The 21,650-nt window shown below is 38.4% G+C and overlaps 1 protein-coding gene across 6 annotated transcripts in view; it reads left to right on the top strand.

The window, feature by feature from the left end:
• LOC109029730 (unextended protein) overlaps nt 1-21,650 on the top strand; it is a 197,435-nt gene that overhangs the window by 112,133 nt on the left and 63,652 nt on the right. For all 6 annotated transcript variants that reach the window (XR_011900842.1, XR_011900841.1, XM_072306317.1 and 3 more), the window contains exons 5-7: nt 1,644-1,835; nt 8,135-8,281; nt 16,751-16,891. Coding sequence is in view for 4 of the 6 variants with exons in the window: in XM_072306317.1 (XP_072162418.1) it covers nt 1,644-1,835; nt 8,135-8,281; nt 16,751-16,891 (480 nt within the window). In the remaining 2 variants the exon portion in view is untranslated. The remainder of the gene's footprint in view (nt 1-1,643; nt 1,836-8,134; nt 8,282-16,750; nt 16,892-21,650) is intronic.

The raw sequence follows: 21,650 nt of genomic DNA on the forward strand, positions 1-21,650 counted from the left end.
GACGAGGTCATATGTGGGGGATTATTTTTCTTTCTTTACGATTGATAAACTTTGACCCAACTTACTTCTTCCTTACAGGGGTAAGGGCCCCCTTACCCCTGTATTATCTCCCCCTGCCTGCTTTACTTTACTTGAAGTATGTTGCTCCCTCCGAAGCAGCAATGACGATGTTTCCTGTGAAGAATTGTTTCTTATTCATATTTTTCACGTTTCTCTTTCCACTTCTTTGTTTGATTTATTCTTTCCTACGTACATTCTCTTCCACTTTCTCTTCGCGTGACAACATAACTCCCACCAAAAAGTAGTAAAAAGTAGAAGAAAAGTGAAAAGTAAAGAGAACGAAGCAAAAGAGGGACGAACAAGAGGGGATGGGGAAGAGGAAGAAGGGGGGGAATAATGGAGAAGAGTAGGAGGGTGGCTCAGTATGGCTATTCAGTATTTCAGTACCTAAACATTAGTAATACATTATTTGCCAGAAACATTGTCATTTCTGCTGGGGAGGGAGGAAAATACTTCAAGTAAAGCGGATCGGGCAAGGGGGGGGGAGATAATACAGGGGTAAGGGGGCCCTTACCCCTGTAAGGAAGAAGTAAGTTGGGTCAAAGTTTATCAATCGTAAAGAAAGAAAAATAATCCCCCACATATGACCCCGTCATATCTGCCTCACAGGAAGAACACTTGAGAGGAAGTGTTTGGATTTCGGGGGAGGGGGTAAAAAGGGGAAAAGAGGGGGAGGAAATTAAAATTGTTAAAATGTAAAGAAGAAGAAAAATCCCCAACAGAAAATACCATTGTGACCGCGGCGTGGAGAGGAAAGAACAAAGTAAAGTCAGTAAGATGCGCTAACGGTCATGATAGTATGAATAAAGCCCCCCCTCCCCGCCCCCCAAAAAAACCATTTGGAGCTTTGTGAAACATATGGAAAAATACTACAGGAGTAGCTGAACAAATCACCGCAAACCGCGCTTCAATATCTAGATCTGATACCTCGTAACAGCCGGAGTTCGACATTAAAAGACCTGCAAAAATGGGTGAAAATTGGGGACTTTGCCCCCCTATAACTCGAAAACGGTGCGTATACTCAATCTGAAATTTTAGTATGTGTAAAGGGTCACCCTAAGGATGAAAAATCACCTCACTTCGACCCCAATTTCGAGGGCCCAAAAATGGGCCACTTTGTGCATGGCTCTTTATTTATCTAAATATACTAAAGTGCTGTCAGCCTCCTGTGGTTTAGTGGTTATAGCGCTGGCCCTATGACCAAAGGGTCCCGAGCTCAATTCCCAGCCAGGTGACCTGAGTTTGATGGCTTCCGACAATGGTCACCTGGGGCTGGGGTAATAAGCGTGGGATTAACCATTAAGCTATTTGAAACTTGACAAAAAAAAATCCTAACCTGTCAAATTAATCTGGTTTCCATTTACTATATCAAGAGAGGAAACTTTTCGATGGGTCACAGCCCTCCCAGATGGGCCCAGCGGCCCAGGAACCCTAAGGGTGCATCAAAAAATGAAAGTTTAAATTGTCTATTAATTTTTTTTCTTTTGTTTATTTATTTTTTCAGTAGCAAATTAGGCTGAGAGGTATTAAAATTTAGCATACTTTTTTTTTAATGATTTTATTTTATTTCAATTATTTTTTAGGTTATTCAAGAATTCCAGTTTATGAGGGAGACAGAAAGCAAGTGACCTCAATGCTCTACATTAAAGATTTGGCATTGGTTGATCCAGATGATTGCACTCCACTAAGAACTTTAACTCAGTTTTACCAAAATTCGTGCTATTTTGTTTTTGAAGATACTACCCTAGATGTCTTGCTCAAATCATTCAAAGAAGGTAATTCTTTTTTCCGATCCTTAGTTAAAAAATTATCAAGTTTGGTTCAAACCTAGTTGAACCATTATATTTTGACGTACGACTTCTTTTTAAAGAACTCATTGATTCTCAATCTCCCAAAATGAAAGTAGTCGTAAAAAAAAGTAGCAGTTCTGGTAAAAGTAGTGGTAGCCCCATTTGACACCCATTTTTTCAAGCCTGGACCTGTCGTCAGGAGAAGGAGCAATTCACGGAGATAGGTAATTACTTTTGAATCGTGCTCTTTGTACATCCATGAGATCTACTTTCTAAGTGCGCTCTGGCGTGGAATCTAACCGCCACAGTCCCCTATCCTCCCACAATCCATCAAGGAGTCGGCACTTCTTCATTTTTCCTATAGAAACCCCTGTCTCCACCCTTTAATCCTTAATTCCTTTCTCTGTCTTACCCAGTTGTGAGGTTAAATGTTGATATATCATTTAGCATTGGCAGCAGTAGCCATTGTATCACTTTATGGACAATGTAGGTAAGACTTGAGCGAGATGTTCTTCTGCTCGCCCAAAAAGCCTTATCCCAAACTGGTTTTTGCCAACAACAGACTGACCTTCAAAATCTCTTCAGGGTTGCGAGAGAACCTTTTCCTGAGTCTAAAAAACACTCACGATTTTTGAAATCAGATAATTGAGGCAGGAGGGAGTGGGCAACAAAGTTGAAGTGGTGTACCTTGTGAATGGTCCGTTGTTGAGGGATGATCTTGGTCTTCAAAAACGGTGATCATCAGCTTTAAGATAAATTTAACAAAATTCATCCATTTTGAAATTTTAATCCATTGTTGTGACTTCGCTGTAACGCAGATTTTCAATTTTTTAAATGAGCTGCGGCGTTGAAGGAAATCCTCAATAAAGGAAAAAACTGAATGTTCATGAAAGTGGACTATCCAAGCTCAATACAAACCCAAGTTCATTCCGAGGAAACCGTTTTGAGCAAAGTTATGATTTTTCATAGTCGACCTGATGTGTGGGGATCTAGTATTTTTGAACTTTTATGTCTTCCATACGCCCTAACCGACCTTAAGTTGCAAGTTTTTGTGTTTTTATATGTACTTGTCTAGACCATTATCAATGAGAATCAAACAAAAACAACCATAAATTCAAGGCGTGTGAATTTTACAGGCGAGCCTTAGATGATGCTTGCATCTTCAACTTTAAAAAATTATAACTTCAATCCAAATTGTTTCCCTGGAATCAACTTGGGCTTGATGGGACTCTCAGACGTCCACTTTCAAGAACAACTGTTTTTGTTTTTCTAGGCAAGATCCGTTAGGTGTTCAGCCAAGGCTTGAAGTCTTGAATATTCAAAATTGGGGGTATGACATAATTTGGCAACACTGGATGAAAAGTCATAACGGATCATGTTAATTCATTTGAACTGAAAATGTATGATGATCTTTAAATTTTGGGACCATAACACATAATTTCTCTATAGTGAGCCATTGAGGAGGTATGCCATTTTTTCAACTTTGAAACTTTGAACTCCCTATGTAATTATTGCATAATATACATTGGTCCTAATTTTGTTGTTGTTTTCAGATGATTTTCTATGAGAATGACCTACAGAATCAAAATAACTCAAAAGGTCATTTGTGGTCGATTTGGTGGGAAGGGGGGAGGGGGCATGGATGATCCTAGAACTCAAAACATACCAGGTCCCTGCACACTGCATCAACTTTGGAAAATCATAACTCCACTTCAAATCGTTTTCTCAGGATGAACTTGAGGTTGTCTTAAATCTTGGATAATCTACTTTCATGAAAATTTTGTTTGATTATTTATCGTGCACTCAAAAAAAAGGAAATGTCGAAGTAGCATTAACGGCCACGTTGAAATGACATCACAGAAATTATGTTGATATAGGCTGCACTCCCCGTAACCCAACATGGTTTGACTTAATTCTACATTTGCCGTCATGTTGAACCAACATGACCGAGAATGCTTCTACCTGTCATGCTGAATCAACATGACGGTGATATTCGAGTAACATTACGCATGTTAATTCAACAAAATTCATGTACATTTAGCATTATGTCAGACTGAAACTGTATTACACATGTTGTTTTAACATTCCTTTGGTTGAAAGAACATTAACACTTTGTTGAATTAGCATATGCAGTGTTATGTTACCATTTGCTTTCATATTGTTTCAGGAGTACCGTGGTGCTCTTGAAACATCATCTACGTACTGAAAAGGGGATGGCGTGTTCTCCTCCTCTCCCTCCTCCTCATCTCCCTCCTCCTCCTCCTCATCTCCCGCCCCCTCCCTCCCCCCTCTCGCTCCCTCCCCCTCTCGCTCCCTCCCCCTCTCGCTCCCTCCCCCCTCCCACCTCCCACCTCCCATCCCCATCCCCATCCCTCGTATTTTGCTCCTTGGGAGGCGCGGTTATAAGCTTTACGTATGTTAATCCCCTTCTCCTCCCCTCCTGACTTCTTGGGAGATTTCAAGAAGTCATGGGCCGATTCCATATGAGAATTTGAAAGTTTGCGGTCGCTGCTGGCTGTTGACCATATAGACCGTGGGCCAGCAGGGGGTAACCCTCCCCCCCCCCCCGTGGGAATTTTGAAAATGGTGATTTTCTTGAAGCTCTCAACTAGTAGAATAAGATTTTCCTTGTTTACGCGAATTTTATCGTGGTGGGGGGGAGTAGGCCCCCCCTAAACCCCCCAAAATTGCTCAGAATTCCGACTTTTCCGCGAATTTTCCCACTTTTACCCGAAAAGGCTTGATTTTAGGGCAAAACTCCGGATAACCATTCTGAAAGCTCGTGAAATTCTGGTCTAGAAAAGTCTTAAGTGACTTTGACCAGGACCCGCGGTGCCCCAAAATGGGGGGGCTTAAAATGTCAAAATATCTCAATTTTCCGCGAAAATGACCGTTTCGCCGCGATTTCTCGCCAATAACGCGAAGAAGGTTGGTATTATCGTAAAATCGTTTACCCCTATAATAACAGAGCATTAATTTTTCATTCTAAGGGCGGCCTAACCCCTCGTGGGGGGGAGGGGGGCCCCCCCAGCAGTACCCACCCTATAAAAACCGTCAAGATTGGCCGCTTCCTTGAAGTAGCGTTATGCGCAAAAATGGGCGGCAAAATGAAAACAAGTAGCGTTTGTTCTGAGAGAACATCAATGTGGATTCTTGTGGGGGGTGACAGGGGGGAGGGAGGTACATCCTCCTCCCTCCCCCTCCCCCTCCCCCCAAAAAACAATCTGCAGTTTCTGTCTATGACCAAATGAATGATTGAATACTTTGGCAAACGATCCAATACACTTTAAGCCTATTCTCCAAACGTTTCAAAAATGTTGACATAAGCTTAAGTATGTACATTTCCGTCAATTATGAATAAACTCCCCTCAGTTTCAGTCATTTCCAAAAAATAAAATAGTATCTCTACGTTCCCTGATTTAATTCCGTATCCCTTCAAATCTTACAATTCTCCTACTGCAGCTAAGTTTCCCCGTCCCTCCTATTATTAAGTAAGTAACGTTTGTACATTACCCCTCCCCCACCCTTTTTTAATGTTGGCTGGGGAGGCTAAGATGTCTAACACCCCCCCTCCCTTCTTTAAATTATATTAGTGTGAGCGTGACAATGACACGCCCTGAAAGTCGCCTTTTAGAGTATGGAATTTTCGCGTTTAATTTCATTTTTTCGTGATTATTTATTTGGAGGAGGGGGAGGGGGTGGGAGAGGAGGGGGGAGGGCCCCCTCTCCCCTCCCCCCCCTCGTTAAATTATGTCAGTGTAAGCGTGTCAATGACAAGCCCTGAAGTCGTCTTATAAAGTGGAATTTTCACGTTTAATTAACGTTTTTCGTGATTGTTTTTTGGGGGGAGGGGGAGGGAGGAGGATGTACCTCCCTCCCCCCTGTCACCCCCCACAAGAATCCACATTGATGTTCTCTCAGAACAAACGCTACTTGTTTTCATTTTGCCGCCCATTTTTGCGCATAACGCTACTTCAAGGAAGCGGCCAATCTTGACGGTTTTTATAGGGTGGGTACTGCTGGGGGGGGCCCCCCTCCCCCCCACGAGGGGTTAGGCCGCCCTTAGAATGAAAAATTAATGCTCTGTTATTATAGGGGTAAACGATTTTACGATAATACCAACCTTCTTCGCGTTATTGGCGAGAAATCGCGGCGAAACGGTCATTTTCGCGGAAAATTGAGATATTTTGACATTTTAAGCCCCCCCCATTTTGGGGCACCGCGGGTCCTGGTCAAAGTCACTTAAGACTTTTCTAGACCAGAATTTCCGGAGCTTTCAGAATGGTTATCCGGAGTTTTGCCCTAAAATCAAGCCTTTTCGGGTAAAAGTGGGAAAATTCGCGGAAAAGTCGGAATTCTGAGCAATTTTGGGGGGTTTAGGGGGGGCCTACTCCCCCCCACCACGATAAAATTCGCGTAAACAAGGAAAATCTTATTCTACTAGTTGAGAGCTTCAAGAAAATCACCATTTTCAAAATTCCCACGGGGGGGGGGGGGAGGGTTACCCCCTGCTGGCCCACGGTCTAGTATGCCCAATCATTCATTGAGAGGGGATATTGAATATCCATCGATGATATTTTGAGCGTTCTGGAGCCACAGTCAAATATATACAGCACCGAACAGTTAACATAAGACATGTTGCAGAAGCTTCATGATTTCGTTTCATAAGCTAGACATTTAAGCCACCTGACTCGATAGTCTTGACACAAAGACAAGATTGTCTACTCACTGCGAGTAACGTTCAAATTAAAAAATAGCGTACCTATTTTTTATTCAGAGAATTGGTACTATTACTCTTTTCAAACCATTCGTTGGTACATTCTGAAAAAGTCTCTTAAGAAATACGTCCCAAAGTATTTACTTAAAAAAATTTCTGGATACCCAATTGATAAGGTAAAAACACAATTGAGACACTTTCGGAAACAAAATAAATCGACTCGAATAACGCTATTAACGCTCACCATGAAAAAAAAATGGTAATATGGTAATAATACTTACACATGAAACAAAAAGAATTACTTTTAAGTTGATGATAGTTTATTATTCTTTTTTCAAAAACATTTTCGCTCATGTGGTTAAGGCTCTTAAAATCCTACGTTTCTAAATACCTATTTGATTATATTTTTTATTTTCAATGTTTGATTTATTTATATTATTAATTATTATCATGATATAAAATAAGAATAAAAATGACAATCGTAAACACTGAAGAAAGTAAACATCGTTGTTGGAGGAGAAAAAAATAGTTCGTGATAAATTGTTGATTTTTATATGGTGCATAATGTAAATTCCTTTTCATAAATAGTGAATGGAAAAAAAGAAAAACCTAACAATCTGATGCGGTATGCATTTCACACAACTTAGACGGCAAAAAAATGAGAAAGTAATTCAGTGGGATATCGAAACACTTAAAATTCGTCAACCAGAACCACATGCCTGGGTGGCTCGATTGGTAGAACACTCCGAGGTAGGTCCCGCGTTCAAATCCCAAAAAAGTCGGAAAAATTTGATAGGTCGCATGGGATGATTCTGGGTTGAGAGTAATATCGGAAGTATAACTACATTAAAAAACGATACAATTTTCATAAAAATAACGTAATTTATTTTAATTTGTAGCATTTGACGTACTCGTATATCAACATGATTGTCATGTTAAATCAACATGATTGTCATGTTAAATCAACATGATTGTCATGTTAAATCAACATGACAGCATGTTGAGTCAACGTGACGACTTCGTATGGCAACATGATAAGTCATGTTGATTTAACATGACGGCTATCATGTGTCTTCAACATTTTTGATTATGTTCCCGTAACATGCTGTAAGCTTGTACCCGTTTTTAAGACGCCCGTCATGCTGAACCAAGCTTGCTCAAGCTTAAAGTAACATTTTTTTTTTGAGTGTGCAATTTCTTTAATGTCATAGCTCAAAACGTAAAAAATCGAAAATATTAGGCATGGCAACATGGCAACAATAAATTCATTTCAAAATTAACCAATCTACTTCATCTTAGCTAAAACTAATGGTCTTCTCTGAATTTTAAGGTTAAGATCGTCTCTCTGCAAAAAACTGTTCACAAAATGTGCCGTTTTAAAGTTTTAATGTTGACCCCCCTCCCCCTTACAACACTCCAATTTCTAAAGTTGTGAATGTTAGAACTCAGGAAGTGATTTGCCATCAACCCAAGGCCGAGGTTAGCAACGATCGATTTTGGATCAGGTTTTTTGCCTCTCCTCTCTTTCTATTCATAGCTCTACATTTCATTTCAAACTTTTTTTTAGGTAACAAAGGTCATATGGCATTTGTTCAACGTGTAAATAATGAGGGTGAAGGTGATCCATTCTATGAAACCATCGGACTGGTGACTTTAGAAGATGTTATTGAAGAACTGATTCAAGCTGAAATCAACGATGAGACAGATGTCTATGGTAAGTCGAATTATCCCTATAATATTGTGATCTATTTCATCTTACTTGGTCTGCTTTGCGGATTGGTCTGATTCTCTCAAATAATGCCTCATAGAAATGCTCCCAAGTTTTTCAAGTTTCTAAATTCAATTTAACAAGACATACAAGTAAACAGAATGGGGTTAAGAACTGGCCCTGGCAAATCGGCCGGACCATCTGCGTGTGTGTCAGCAGGGCGAGATTCATATTCCATTTCACGGAACCTGAGACTTTTTATTTGGCATTAAAATCCAGATATGGCAACGCATCAGTCTCAGATGCAATGACAGGACTGCTTGCTGGACACCCTCTATTATGCAGCAAAGAGAGGCCTACAACATGTTCATTGTCAGGGTAGATACAATGGGCACCACCCCACCTTAATGAGCTCTACCACCCAAACCAAAATTTTTTTGCTGTTGAAAAAATCATATTTTAATGTGAAAATTTAGTTCAAGCGCAAAATTATGATTGAAACGCACTAAAGTTCCGTTTAATTATCCTAATTTTAAGTTGACTATCGGCATTTGCGTATGACCACAATCTGCCGCGAAATGACGTATATTGGCTCAAAATTAAGATAATCAGATGGAATTTTAGTGCGTTTCAATCATAATATTGCGCTCAAACTAAATTTCCATGCTAAAATATGATTTTATTAACAGCAAAAAAATTTCGGTTTGGGTACTAGAGCTCATGAAGGAGAGATGAAGGGTGTTCATTGTATCCGCCCTGACAATGAACATGTTGTAGGCCTCTCTTTGCTGAATAATAGAGGGTGTCCAGCGAGCGGTCTCGTCATCGCGTCCCAGACTGATGCGTTGTCATATTCGGATTTTAATGCCGAATAAAAAGTCTCAGGTTTTGTGAAATGGCCTAAAGAAATTTTTTTACCATAGCAGGACTGGATGGGTGGCCTAGTAGAGTGTCGTTGAAAAAGTCAACATGTCCGAGGGGTGAAACATGACAGACATTTGAACCTAATAAGTAGAGGAGAGAGAGCGAAAAAGAAAAAAAAACATTTAATGGGCAAGTGATTGCCCAAATTTCTCGAATTGAGTTCACAAACACATCATTTTCAGAGAAAGTTCTGTAATTTTTTAAAAAATTAACACTAGTTCTCTAAAATTCCATCAAGCTGCAGTCAGTTAAGAATGTTTTAAGCAACTGTGGTTACTTGCACACCTGATCCATCAAAATATAGAGCTAATTGAATGGAGGTTTTTTGCCATGATTTTTTACGTATGAGTGCTTACCGGTAAGTGTGCAGTAGGGTGCGGCTTATTTTCGTCATGTCGGAAAATCGACGAGGTCCGGGTGGCAATCGATGATACCTATGAAAATAATAGGCTGTATAAAATTTGAGCCAATTTGAAGCTTTTTTAGCTGATGCTCAAAGGGATCAAAACTAAGGGGCAAAATTACATTGGTTTAAATGGGCGGAAAAACGCCTGATCCGCGCAAATGCGTTTTTTGGATCTAAAATGCGCTTGAATGAAGAAAACCTAACCAACTCTTAGAGAGGCATCTAGGGGCCCATTTGAAACGAGAAAATTACACTTTTGACCCATGAGTGGGGACAGGGGGGTCACGGCGTAGCCAGTTTTGAGGCGCCGCGCCCGGAGCTAAGAATTCGCTTCTGAACGAACTCAAAATAAATGTTCCAAAGTTGAAGAGGCAAATTTATCTCACAACTTGATGAGAAATAATGTATAATAGTTGTTTTAGCCCTTAAGAACTATACTTGGCCCTTTACAATGATACCTCACATACTATTTCTTGAGCCTGGAACGAAATTGGTGTTTATATTTTATCTTGCACTCGAGTGATCCCCCTACCCTCACCCATGGGTCAAAAGTGTAATTTTCTCGTTTCAAATGGGCCCCTAGATGCCTCTCTAAGAGTTGGTCAGGTTTTCTTCATTCAAGCGCATTTTAGATCCAAAAAACGCATTTGCACAGATCAGGCGTTTTTCCGCCCATTTAAACCAATGTAATTTTGCCCCTTAGTTTTGATCCTTTTGAGCATCAGCTAAAAAAGCTTCAAATTGGCTCAAATTTTATACAGCCTATTATTTTCATAGGTATCATCGATTGTCACCCGGACCTCGTCGATTTTCCGACATGACGAAAATAAGCCGCACCCTAGTGTGCAGCCTATGCTGCAAAGTTGAAGGTAAACCTCCGGTGAACAATACCTACGAACCTACAAATAATTTTGGTTTTTCGCTCTCACATCGTCCATTGATTAAATATAAAAGTGGAGTGGGATAAATTTTGTAACGTTCTTCAAGGATGTGCCTATCTGCATAGATTTGTTGCCCATTCGAGTAAATTGAAAGCAAATTTCTGGTAGATTATGTTTTCGGAATGGTTCATTAATGGACTGCATTCACCGAAGACATTGTAATTACATTGTGCAATCAGATGAATGTTTTAATCAAAAGCCAATCAATATTCTGGCTTAAACTTGTGTGAGATATTCGTTATCCTAAAGTTCCAAAGCATTACTTTGCTTAGATGGCTAGTTTTCCATTAAATAGATATCATAGAGAGGAAATCAGTTGATGTAAAAAGGAATGAGACTGATTCTGGTCTTTACAGCATATTGGTTCAATTGAGGCATCGAAAGACTGAGAGCTGATGAAGATTCATTTAACCGGAATAATATAAATTTACCATCTACCTCATTCGAAACGGATTTTGGTCGGGGAAAAGAAGTAGGAGGTCTGACAGGGCGAACCGTTGCACCAACTAAGTTTAAGGCTCCTAAAAACCCCAAAAATTGCTTGGATTTTAACCGGCAACATATACACTTGTGTTAGGGCTCAATTTACTCGTCATATCATGCTGGAAGAGATTCAGTTGGTCTGGCGGCTGAAATCGGTTGCAAAATGGCCGCCAGACCGAATTTTCTAAAAAAATTCTTGATTAATTGTATACATGTCTCTTTATATAAAATACAAGTCAGTTTTGACCGTTTTCACGAAATGGGGGTCATACCGTTTGTCCAGTCTTCCCTAAAATCTGTATACCGATCCTTTCCAGTCCAGTGAGTGACACTGGCTACTTTAATTTTTTCCCTGTCGTGATTTCGGGATTTAATTGTCAAAAAATGGTAAAATTGGGGAGACAAACGGGCCCACGGTTGTTAGGCATGTGTTGCTAGGCACTATTGTGTTCAGAGATGGCAAGTGAAATATCAAAAGGCTCCAATAAATTTCATAAAATTTGAAATTTTGTAATTTTTATTTTTCGGAATTATTAATTGAACCCTTGGAAATTCGGAAGCGTTTCAAACGGTCTTTCTGTTGATGCGGCAGTATTTTGCCACCCTACACAAGAAGCTGAAGGGGGACACAAGAAGTTTACCCCCTTTCTGAGGCTTTTCTTCAGAAAGCAACCTATACGGGTGGATTTCAGCTAATGGGAGAAAATATGGGAAAGACGTGTAACTGGTTGCTCAAAACTTTCAATTATAATATTTTCTCTCGATGTTTGGTTTTTTGCGTAGAAGCAGGTCACACCAACCACGAAAAAATTCCTTGGGAGATTTGAATAACTCTGAACCTTTTTTTCAACGTACTGAACAGTGAAAATGTCAGTTTTGTGACGTGTAACTTGGAGGTAACCAATGTATCAAGTCGTTATATAAATAAACCAGGACCTTTTGCGAGCTTTGTCTAATTTTTTTTTAAGTTTTGAATGTATATTGTTTGATATAATATGCATTGAAACACCAGAAAACTACATTATTCAATTTAATTTGAGACTTGAAGCGTGTAACTTAATATTATGTCAGTTTGGTGACGCTATGCGTTTTAGTTTGTGGCCACTCAAGATATTGCGCTTGTGTGCGGATTAAGGCATGACTGAGTGCGGAAAAGGAGGACGAACAGACGTGCACTTGATAAGTCCACATATTTCTTCTAATTTCAGCATAATTTCAGTTTTTTCCATGGTTTTTGGAGTGTCTCACTTATTCAATGTCAATTTGGTGACGCTGTTTTCCATCAAAACTTTTGGTGGAATACGCAAGGAATATTTGAGCAAATATTTTTTTCTTACATCTACAGGTGGCCTCTCGACCTAACCTCAATGATTAGTTTGATTTTGTTACTGTAAATTGGCAGAAAAAATTAATAACAGCAAAATGTCAGTTTGGTGACGTCATCAAACCTGACATATCCAAACCAAACTGACATGTTAGGCTTGGTAAAGAGAAATAATCGTAAAGATATTGTGAATCCATTAATATGGAGCTCTAAGATAACAGAAATGTAGTTCATAGCTTGATATGGCCAAATCACTTTTTAACTTTTTTTCAGAACCATTTTCTCCCATTAGCTGAAATCCACCCATACCTATCTAACCTCTAAATGAAACGAATACTTTTGCAAGGTGTGAATGTTTTAGGCTTGGAGTGAAAAATTTCAATTTTTAAAATCACTGTTTCTAGGCGTTTTTTTGCCTCCTGAATGCATTCCCAAAAGTTTCAAAAAATTTCGAGAAATTTCATGAAATTTCACGCGAATAAATTTCATGAAATTTTCCATCTCTGATTGTGTTCCATGGTCAAAAAGGGTCAAAATGATAATCTGGATTATGAATGTTAAAAAATGATAATAATGATTGAAAGTTTCTTGTTGAAAATTGATGACGAATCAAGTTGTAGAAAAATAGATTTAAAAAAATCTGCCTATTCCTCGCACGCAGTACCCTTAAATGTAATTTGTCAACTTAAAATCAATACCAGCAGCGAGAATGGCTCAGTGTAAAAGAGGCATCAGTTTTAGCTAGCCAAAGAAGAGCTTTTCATTAAAATCAAATCGAACTAGTGCGGAAAATCACTCGGAAACGTACCAAAGGGTTTTTTTCCTAAAAACAATTGTAAAAGTTGCGGCCTTCAGATTCGTTATAATATTATATATTTTTGTACTTCATGCGTTTTTTGCAGATTCCACCATACTATTCAAGTACAATAAAATTCCCCAGAACCCTCTTTTTTTCGTTTAAACTCACATTCAATAGTACTTTATTATTATATTCTCAGTGTATTTAATAGTAGATAAACGCAGATTCAGATTCAACAACCAGCGGTAAATAATAATCCACATCTTTAAAGGCATATTTCCTACTAAAATTTGTTTCATTCTGGAAAGGTCATTTTCGTCGCCATACCTAACGAATTTAGGCCTTACCTGATGCTGAGGATGATTTCTATCCGCAGATTTGGATTCTACGGCCAGAAAATTAAAATGATTGACACCTTATAAGGCTTATTTCCGCGGATTTTTTTTAATATTCCAAAAGGGTCATTTTGGTCGCCATTTTGAATTTAGGCTTTACCCTTATGTTGAGGATGACTCCTATAACTGCAGATTCGGATTCTACAACCAGATATGTATGGATTGACACCATACGTAAATTTTTCATAATTTTTAGAAATATCCGACTTTTTGGGAGGAAAGAAATTCTTTCTCAAAATAAAGGGGTTCAGAGGTTCAAACTTGAAGAATTCCTACGAAAAATTATGAGTAGAACATTTTTGGTTCTTTAACAAATTTGCGTATCTGAAAATTTTCTAGTAAATCGTGGATTTTTGAAAGCACTTCCAGACTCTTCGATTTTGGACATGGCGGCTTCTTTAATATGTTACCCCGAGATACGGACATTTTGATTGCTGGAAGAAGGTGTCCTTGGGGGAACTGAAAGATACCCAGAGAGTTGCAGGGTGGCTTGCTGAAGCAACTTCGTGGGTCCTATTTATTTATGTAAATCTTGATGCTGGTAAAAAATTATTTAAATACCCCCTTTTTTCGATCTGCTGGAATTATTGTGTGTATACACAAATCAGGGTGGCAAGCGTCAGGGAAAACCGGGAAAACCGGGAATTGTCAGGGAATTTTGAGTGACCGGGAAAAGTCAGGGAAATGTCAGGGAATTATTGCCGCGGTCAGGGAATTTTCGTAGCGCATCAGCGCATCTTATGAACTAACGTGTACATTACGTAGCAAACAGAGTTCCGTCCCTCCTCCACATGGCAACAGTGTTCCACGATCGGTCATTTCCGTCCGACTCCGTTGGGTGTCGTTCCTTTTCGTCGGTCCCCCACTCCTCCGTCATCGTTGTGACTTACCAACCTATGCACACTAAAAGAATGATCCTGTCGGTTATTTCGTTGCGCCCGGCGGCTTTCGGTAGGGGGAACTAACAGAAACACGCGCGGATCGGGAATCGTTGACAACCGTGTACCAATAAAAACAATTTTATTAATAACCTCGAGTCAGGTCCGCGCAGATCGTGGTGTATACTATGCATAGTTCGAATCTGCCGTGTTTTGGTAGAAAACATGTAAGGTTGGTGCAACTGCATGGCTGGGCGGTGAAATCCTCCTAACCTAACATCGTAAATGAAGTGGTGCTGGTGCTGAACTGAACTGTCCGAATTTCGGATTGTTGGAGACAAAGCTCTAGGATGTGCTCAGGTAAGTTTCGAATACTTCAGTTCTTTTCTTTTTCTCATCTCCGGGAATGAAAAAGATGCTCAGTTGATATCACCGGCGGACCTATTGGATGTGTCAAGTCATTCCTGTCTCTGCATTGTTGTAAATTCAGTTCCAGACGTCTGCATATTCACACTTGAAATGTAACCATTTTTCCCAATATTTTGTAGTGAAAATACAAATATTTCTTCAATTATTTTTCTCATGAGGGCAAAGTATTTAATTCGTACGAGCATTATTGTTTGCCTGTATCAAAAATAGCAATACTTTTTTGATCTTCAGGATCTCTGACCACTTTTTTATGCTCAGTATACTAAATGTATCAGTTTCGCTATGTTTGGTTTAATTAATTCAATTAGGTATTCTTGTTCACTCATACTCAGATCATTACTACTTTTATGATTTCATTGATCTGTTGTTCTAAATGTGTCTCTTCTAAATGCATTAAGTGCATTAATTTGTTTCAATATAAGTGCTAGTTTCTTGATCTCCCAGACCTATAAGTTTATTTGTTCCTTTTAATTTAATAAATTTATGAACTTTTTTCTGTGTTCAAAATCTTGTTTTCTTGCTTTCTGTTTTTGCTCCCTCATACCATGTTCAGCATCTTTCTACAAAGTACTCCCTGAATGGCTAGTGTTATTATCTTAGGACGAAATTTTGTAGCTATTACGGCACAATCTCATAGCTTTTGCAGCTGACCGATTTCAGTGATTTTAATACAGAGACTGATTCATCGTACGCCACTCCTTCCCTTTCATACATTATTAAGAAGTTAAATGAAAATTTAAAATTTTAATTAATGTGTGTAATTTTTTTTTCTGAATTTTCTTTGATTGTGAAATGGTTATCTCTTTTTATCAAAATAAGTTAAAGATGTGCATTCCAGGCTATAATTCATTCAATTATTCAGCACCGAATTTACCCACAACATTCTGAGTGCAACTGCGCGTCGATGACTTTAAAAAGTCAGGAAATTTAATCGTATTCAGAAAAAGTCGCGGTCTCTTGCCTACAAAAAGTCAGGGAATTTTATTGTAAAGTCAGGGAAAAGTCAGGGAATTTTGAAATTGAACTTGACTTGCCACCCTGCAAATCCACGTCACCATTTTTTTCTGAAAAGGTCGGTACCAACATACCACAACAACATATTTGTTTTTGCAATAGTACCAGTCAGACTATAATATTACAGGACACAGAGATGTAATGTAAATTTTACATGACTTATCATATGGGGATACAAGGCTATTTAATTTAAAAATCCTCGATGTATATGTCAAGTTGGCTCACTGATGTCTTATTCTTAAAAACACTGCAAAATGGAGGGAAGCTGAAATGTTTCAAGTTCATTGGGCAACCTTCAAAATTTTTCAATCCCAATGAAATTGTACAAGGTTTACATTAATAGCATTTAAATCAATTTGAAGAATGTAATGATGAATAATATTAGTTAAGTAGTTTTGACCTGGGATTGGAGCGATGTTTCGGAAGATTGTCCTAAAATAATCAAATATTATAACTTAATCTTTTCCATTTCTTTCTTCTTCTTAAAGTGTTCATAATTGATTGAAATTTTACAAACATTTCACTGAAGTAGTAAAAATTGATTCACAGGGTCTAATTAATTACCTATCATGACTGTTTTATCTTGAATGCAGAGAAATTTCAAAATAGTCACTAAAAATTAGTAAACATTGTAAGGATGGCGCACACCCTCTAATATCTCTTATAATGAACGGAATTTTTTAAAGGATTTCTTCAAACTATTCTGAACCAGTCTATCGAGTGCAATCATTAGATTTCAAAAAAAGCTCATTAAAGATCATTTTTGGACCACTTTTATCTTTCTTAAAGAATAGCCCCAGAAGACAGATTGGCCTTCTACGTTTACGGCATAATTTCTCTACCCCTCTCCTTTCACTCTAATGAAAAGTTTTTTGTTTCTAGTTGATAACCGATCAAAAAGAAGAAGGGAAAAAAGGCATAATCCACGGCAAGATTTCACTGCCTTTGTTCAACGCAATGAAAATCAACGCTTCTTTATATCACCGCAGCTTAACCTTGCTACCTTCCAGTTCCTTAGTTCAAGTTAGTGTATCTATTTTCGTATTTTATCTTTACTTGAGTATATTGTAAAATATGACAAATTAGCCTTATGTATGAAAGAGGTCCAGGAAGTGTACTAAATGATTCTCCACATCTTAAGCAACTACAAGTGAAGACAATTGGTAAGAAATATATTAAGTCGCTTTCTTCAGCTTTTTAACGAGTCATAGAGCATAAAATTTGGTTCAATTAAATCGATCCAGGAAAATTGAAATTTTCTAATCTCATCTGCCCTCCAAAAGGGTCCAAAATTTCATGGTGCATCATGAACTTACCCGAGGCTGCATCCATAACTCATTGATGGTAGGTGACTTATCGACAATTGAACCTTCGGAGATGGATTTGGGACCACATTTTATCCTCAAAATTTTGCAAGATTGATTGTGCCTACTTTTCAAACTATGTGAATCTACCCCGCCGTTAACTGGATTTTTGGCGTTTTTCTAATTTTTACAGCCAAATCGATGGTTTTCTTTTACATCTTCCCCCTTCATAAAGAAAATCTATCAGTGATACATCATTTAGAGAAACACTCATGAAGTCATGAGGACAATACAAAAAAGATCAGGATACTAAGGTATATCATCAAACATGATTTTTCATTGAAATCGCGCCACAAATGGCATCAGATGCTGGCATCTAACGCATTATTTATTTTGAAACAGCTCCATGCACTGATAACTGCCAGGTGAAAATCTTACTTACAGTGATAAATTATCCAGTTTGGAGATCACTGAAATGTGTTGACAACGTCTATGGAGCGAGTTAGCCCTTAGATGACTAACCGGGTCTCTCAGGCCCGGCAGCTTTTTATTTTTCGCGCCACGGCGGCTGTAATTGACCTAGGAGTCTGTCCTTCACAAATAGATCTAAAAATATCCTTGAAAACATTATTCTTGAAAAAAAAATTTTCAAATTTTTTTTTAAGGCACAGCAATTTTTTTTATGTCTACCCCTAGAAAGACTAACCCGGGCCTACGAGGCCCGTATTGAGAACGTATGGTTATATGATAGCTGCGATGCTTTTTTCTATGTTTTTTGAAGAATTTTATGATTTTCATACTTTGTCTTCTATCACCAAGGCCCAAAATTGTCCTTCCACCCATAAACTGCCCCCCGTCCCCCTTTAGATCTCCCCCCTCTCTCCCCAGTCCTCTCAGATCTAGGAGCCTCTCATTATAAACACACTTTTATATTAATTTAAGGTTGAGCTTCTTTTTATCGGGCTGCATTATGTTTGATGAAATTACCTTTCTCCCGATCACTTTTTATCCGGTTTTCAGATGATAGCTATTTCGATGTTAATCATCATCATCAGGTCACTTCGACTTCGATTTGGTAAACACTAACAGTCACATCTTATATCACACATTCTTTTAAGAACGCGTACGCAGCGACGGGTGCACCCACGAGTATTTTAAAAGTGTTTTTTAGTAAATTTTAATAATATAAGATGTGACTGTTAGTGTTTACCAAATCGAAGTCGAAGTGACCTGATGATGATGATTAACATCGAAATAGTTATCGTCTAAAAACCGGATAAAAAGTAATCGGGAGAAAGGTAATTTCAACAAACACTTTTATATATTTTTTGAGATTTTGAGGAAGTTACATTGAAGAAACATTATTACCCCTATAAGCATACTTGAATTTGAGAGGGAGGGGGCAACCTTGCCCACCCCTCCCCCTCCTTCCGGTAGCCAAAAAAAGTAGTACTTTCTGATGTGTTTCTTTCAAAGTTTTGCACTTAGAAGGTTTATTTTTTCATTTCGTGAAAAGAAAAGTCTAAAATGTATTATTGTACTATTACTACTAATAAGTCGCTCTCATGGCGCTTCTGTGCGCTCTGTGACACTCAACCGCCACTGACAGCTATCTTGCCAGAGCACCTTTGCTGTATTAGTTGTAGCTGAGGAGTGGTCATGGAGGTGATATACTGTCTAAGAACTGTAAAAGCACCATGCATTATTTTCTTACAACTAAAAGGTAAGGCCTTAACATATTCACCGTAACACAAGAATCACCTAAAATTAAAATAATAATAAGTAAATAATAAGTCTGATTTTCTTGACCTTCAGTAATTTTTTTTATGTTTTGTTTTTCCTAAAATCTTTCCTACTTACGTATATTGTCCGTCATCTTACCACTGGAATTATTATTCATTATCTACTTTTACTTTTTAACAATCTAAGAGTTTTTACGACTTAAATTTAGGAGTTTCTTGTGATATGGTGAATATGTAAAGGAGTTTTCTTTTAGTTGTAAGAAAATAACGCATGGTGCTTTTACAGTTCTTAGGCAGTATATTTCCTCCATGACGACTTCTCGGCTACAACTATTACAGCAAAACCTCAGCAAAACCATTAGAAACTTCACAAGAAATTTTGTCCTGCGCTTATCTCATAATTCACTGTGAGTAAATTTGCTCTCACTTGTCGAAAAGTTTGAAATAATTTAGAAGTATTCCATAAATAACAACAATACATAACGCCTATGAACGCCAACGTAAAGGACGCCCTGTCAAATCATGGATTGAGGGAAAATGGCTTGAAATGAGGAGATGCGCCCTGCCGGAGGTGCTCTGGCAAGATCGCTGTCAGTGGCGGTTGGGTGTCGCAGAGCGCACAGAAGCGCCATGAGAGCGGTACAAACCGGTAAAACCATATTTTTCGGATGCTTCATTGAGGTGACCTCCAATTTCCGCCAAAATCGGATTTAGGGGTTTTAAGGAACCACGGTACACACTAAAGCAGCCAATGAAATATTTCAACACAAATTCACGTTTTAAGGGTTTTTAAGGTTTCCAATAGCATTTCTCGCTCTTTTGATACTATTGGGTGGAAGGAGGGGGAGGGGGAGGCCGATCAAAATCAGATGGTCAAAAATTTGTTATGGTCAACAATTTTCTTGAGCCCAGTAAAGAATGATAATCTTTTTACATCCGTTCTTACATTCAGGCTAAATGGGACTGGTTTTAAACCAATTTGGCAATGAATATGAAAATTCTACCATCACACAGCACCTAAGTTTAGAGTAAGTTGACCGTCGCTGACACCAATATAACTGATGAAATGTCAACTTCACTGTTGAACTGTAACTTATGCAATCTTGTGTGCTCGAGGATGATATCTTGGAGGTGGATGAGGAATCTATATCGAATTCTGCTAATTCGATCAAACATTCATGTTGGTATGAAAATAACGCAATATCAAGAACCGACTCATACGCAGCTCAGGATACCGTCACTTACCGAAAATAACACATTATTTATACAATGACAATTTCTTTTAAAAGGGGTGTAACACTAAATTAGGCATAGCTGTATTTTAAGAAGTCAATATTAAGTTATCAGAGTGACTTCAATCATACGATATTGCATTACTTTAAGTCCAACAGTGAAATTGAAAGATCATCAGTTACATCGGTGTCAGCGATGGTCAACTTACTCTAAACTTAGGTGCCGTGTGATGGTAGAATTTTCATATTCATTGCCAAATTGGTTTAAAACCAGTCCTATTTTGCCTGAATGTGTGAACGGATGTAAAAAGATTATCATTCTTTACTGGGCTCAAGAAAATTGTTGACCATAACAAATTTTTGACCATCTGATTTTGGTCGGCCTCCCCCTCCTTCCACTCTATAGTATCGAAAGAGCGAGAAATGCTATTGGAAACCTTAAAAACCCTTAAAACATGAATTTGTGTTGAAATATTTCATTGGCTGCTTTAATGTGTACCGTGGTTCCTTAAAACCCCTATATCCGATTTTGGCGGAAATTGGAGGTCACCTCAATGAAGCATCCGAAAAATATGGTTTTACTGGTTTGTACCACTTGTGCTTTGGTATATGGTATCTCTAGGATATAGGTATGCTTTCTAAAAATACCAAAGAGAACCGAGCAACGAACCGCAATGACACTTTCCCAGTCTACAATATTCTGAAAAATTCATTTTTAAGCTTATTTTTCGGGCAACTTTGATTTCATGCCCTGCTGCTAAAAATCAATATTTTTGGGATCTGCAAAAGCGAAAATACTTGTTATACAATGAAGTTTACCAGTAAGATGCATATAATGGTGTGAGGTTCACGAGTGCAGTGTGAAATAAGTGAGTATGCAACGCGCGCCTCAGGTTGTAGAAATCTGGGTTCATCACATTCAACATGCTGCATATCCATCTATGTGGAAACCGCAGATATAATGAATATTTTAGATATTCCCATGTAATTTCGTTATCAGTAGGTATCTGAGCATTGATTAAGATGCCTCTGATGAGGAAAAAAAATGTCGAAAAATTGAATTTCTCGCCGCTGCGGACACGATCTGGCCCATAGTGCGATGACTTGAATTGACGTGCAAGGTTTTTGGGACCAAAGCAAATTCGTCGTGAAAGAGAAAATCAAAGAATGCAAGGAGTCGAGACGTAATTATCACAACCGAAAAATAGGATCGAACAATTTAGAGTTTCCACCGCTGGCTGAGAACCGAGTGAAAGGAAAATAGAGTTACGATGAGTTGCACCGATGGTTTTGGCAGTTCGAAATTCCGGTCTTGGTATAGTCTATGGTATAGTATTGTGCTAATTTTATGCTCTCTCATGTATGGAAAAAAAGTTTTGATTCTAATGGGGAGTAGATTGTCACTCCACAGTAGGAGGGCTTTGAAAAATACTATGGTTGTGAGTCATTTGTTTAGTCATTGTTGACAACATCAAAAAATTATTGTAAAAGGTATCTCAGTAAC

The sequence above is a fragment of the Bemisia tabaci genome, chromosome 1 (assembly GCF_918797505.1).
Source record: "Bemisia tabaci chromosome 1, PGI_BMITA_v3".
NCBI lineage: Eukaryota > Metazoa > Arthropoda > Insecta > Hemiptera > Aleyrodidae > Bemisia > Bemisia tabaci.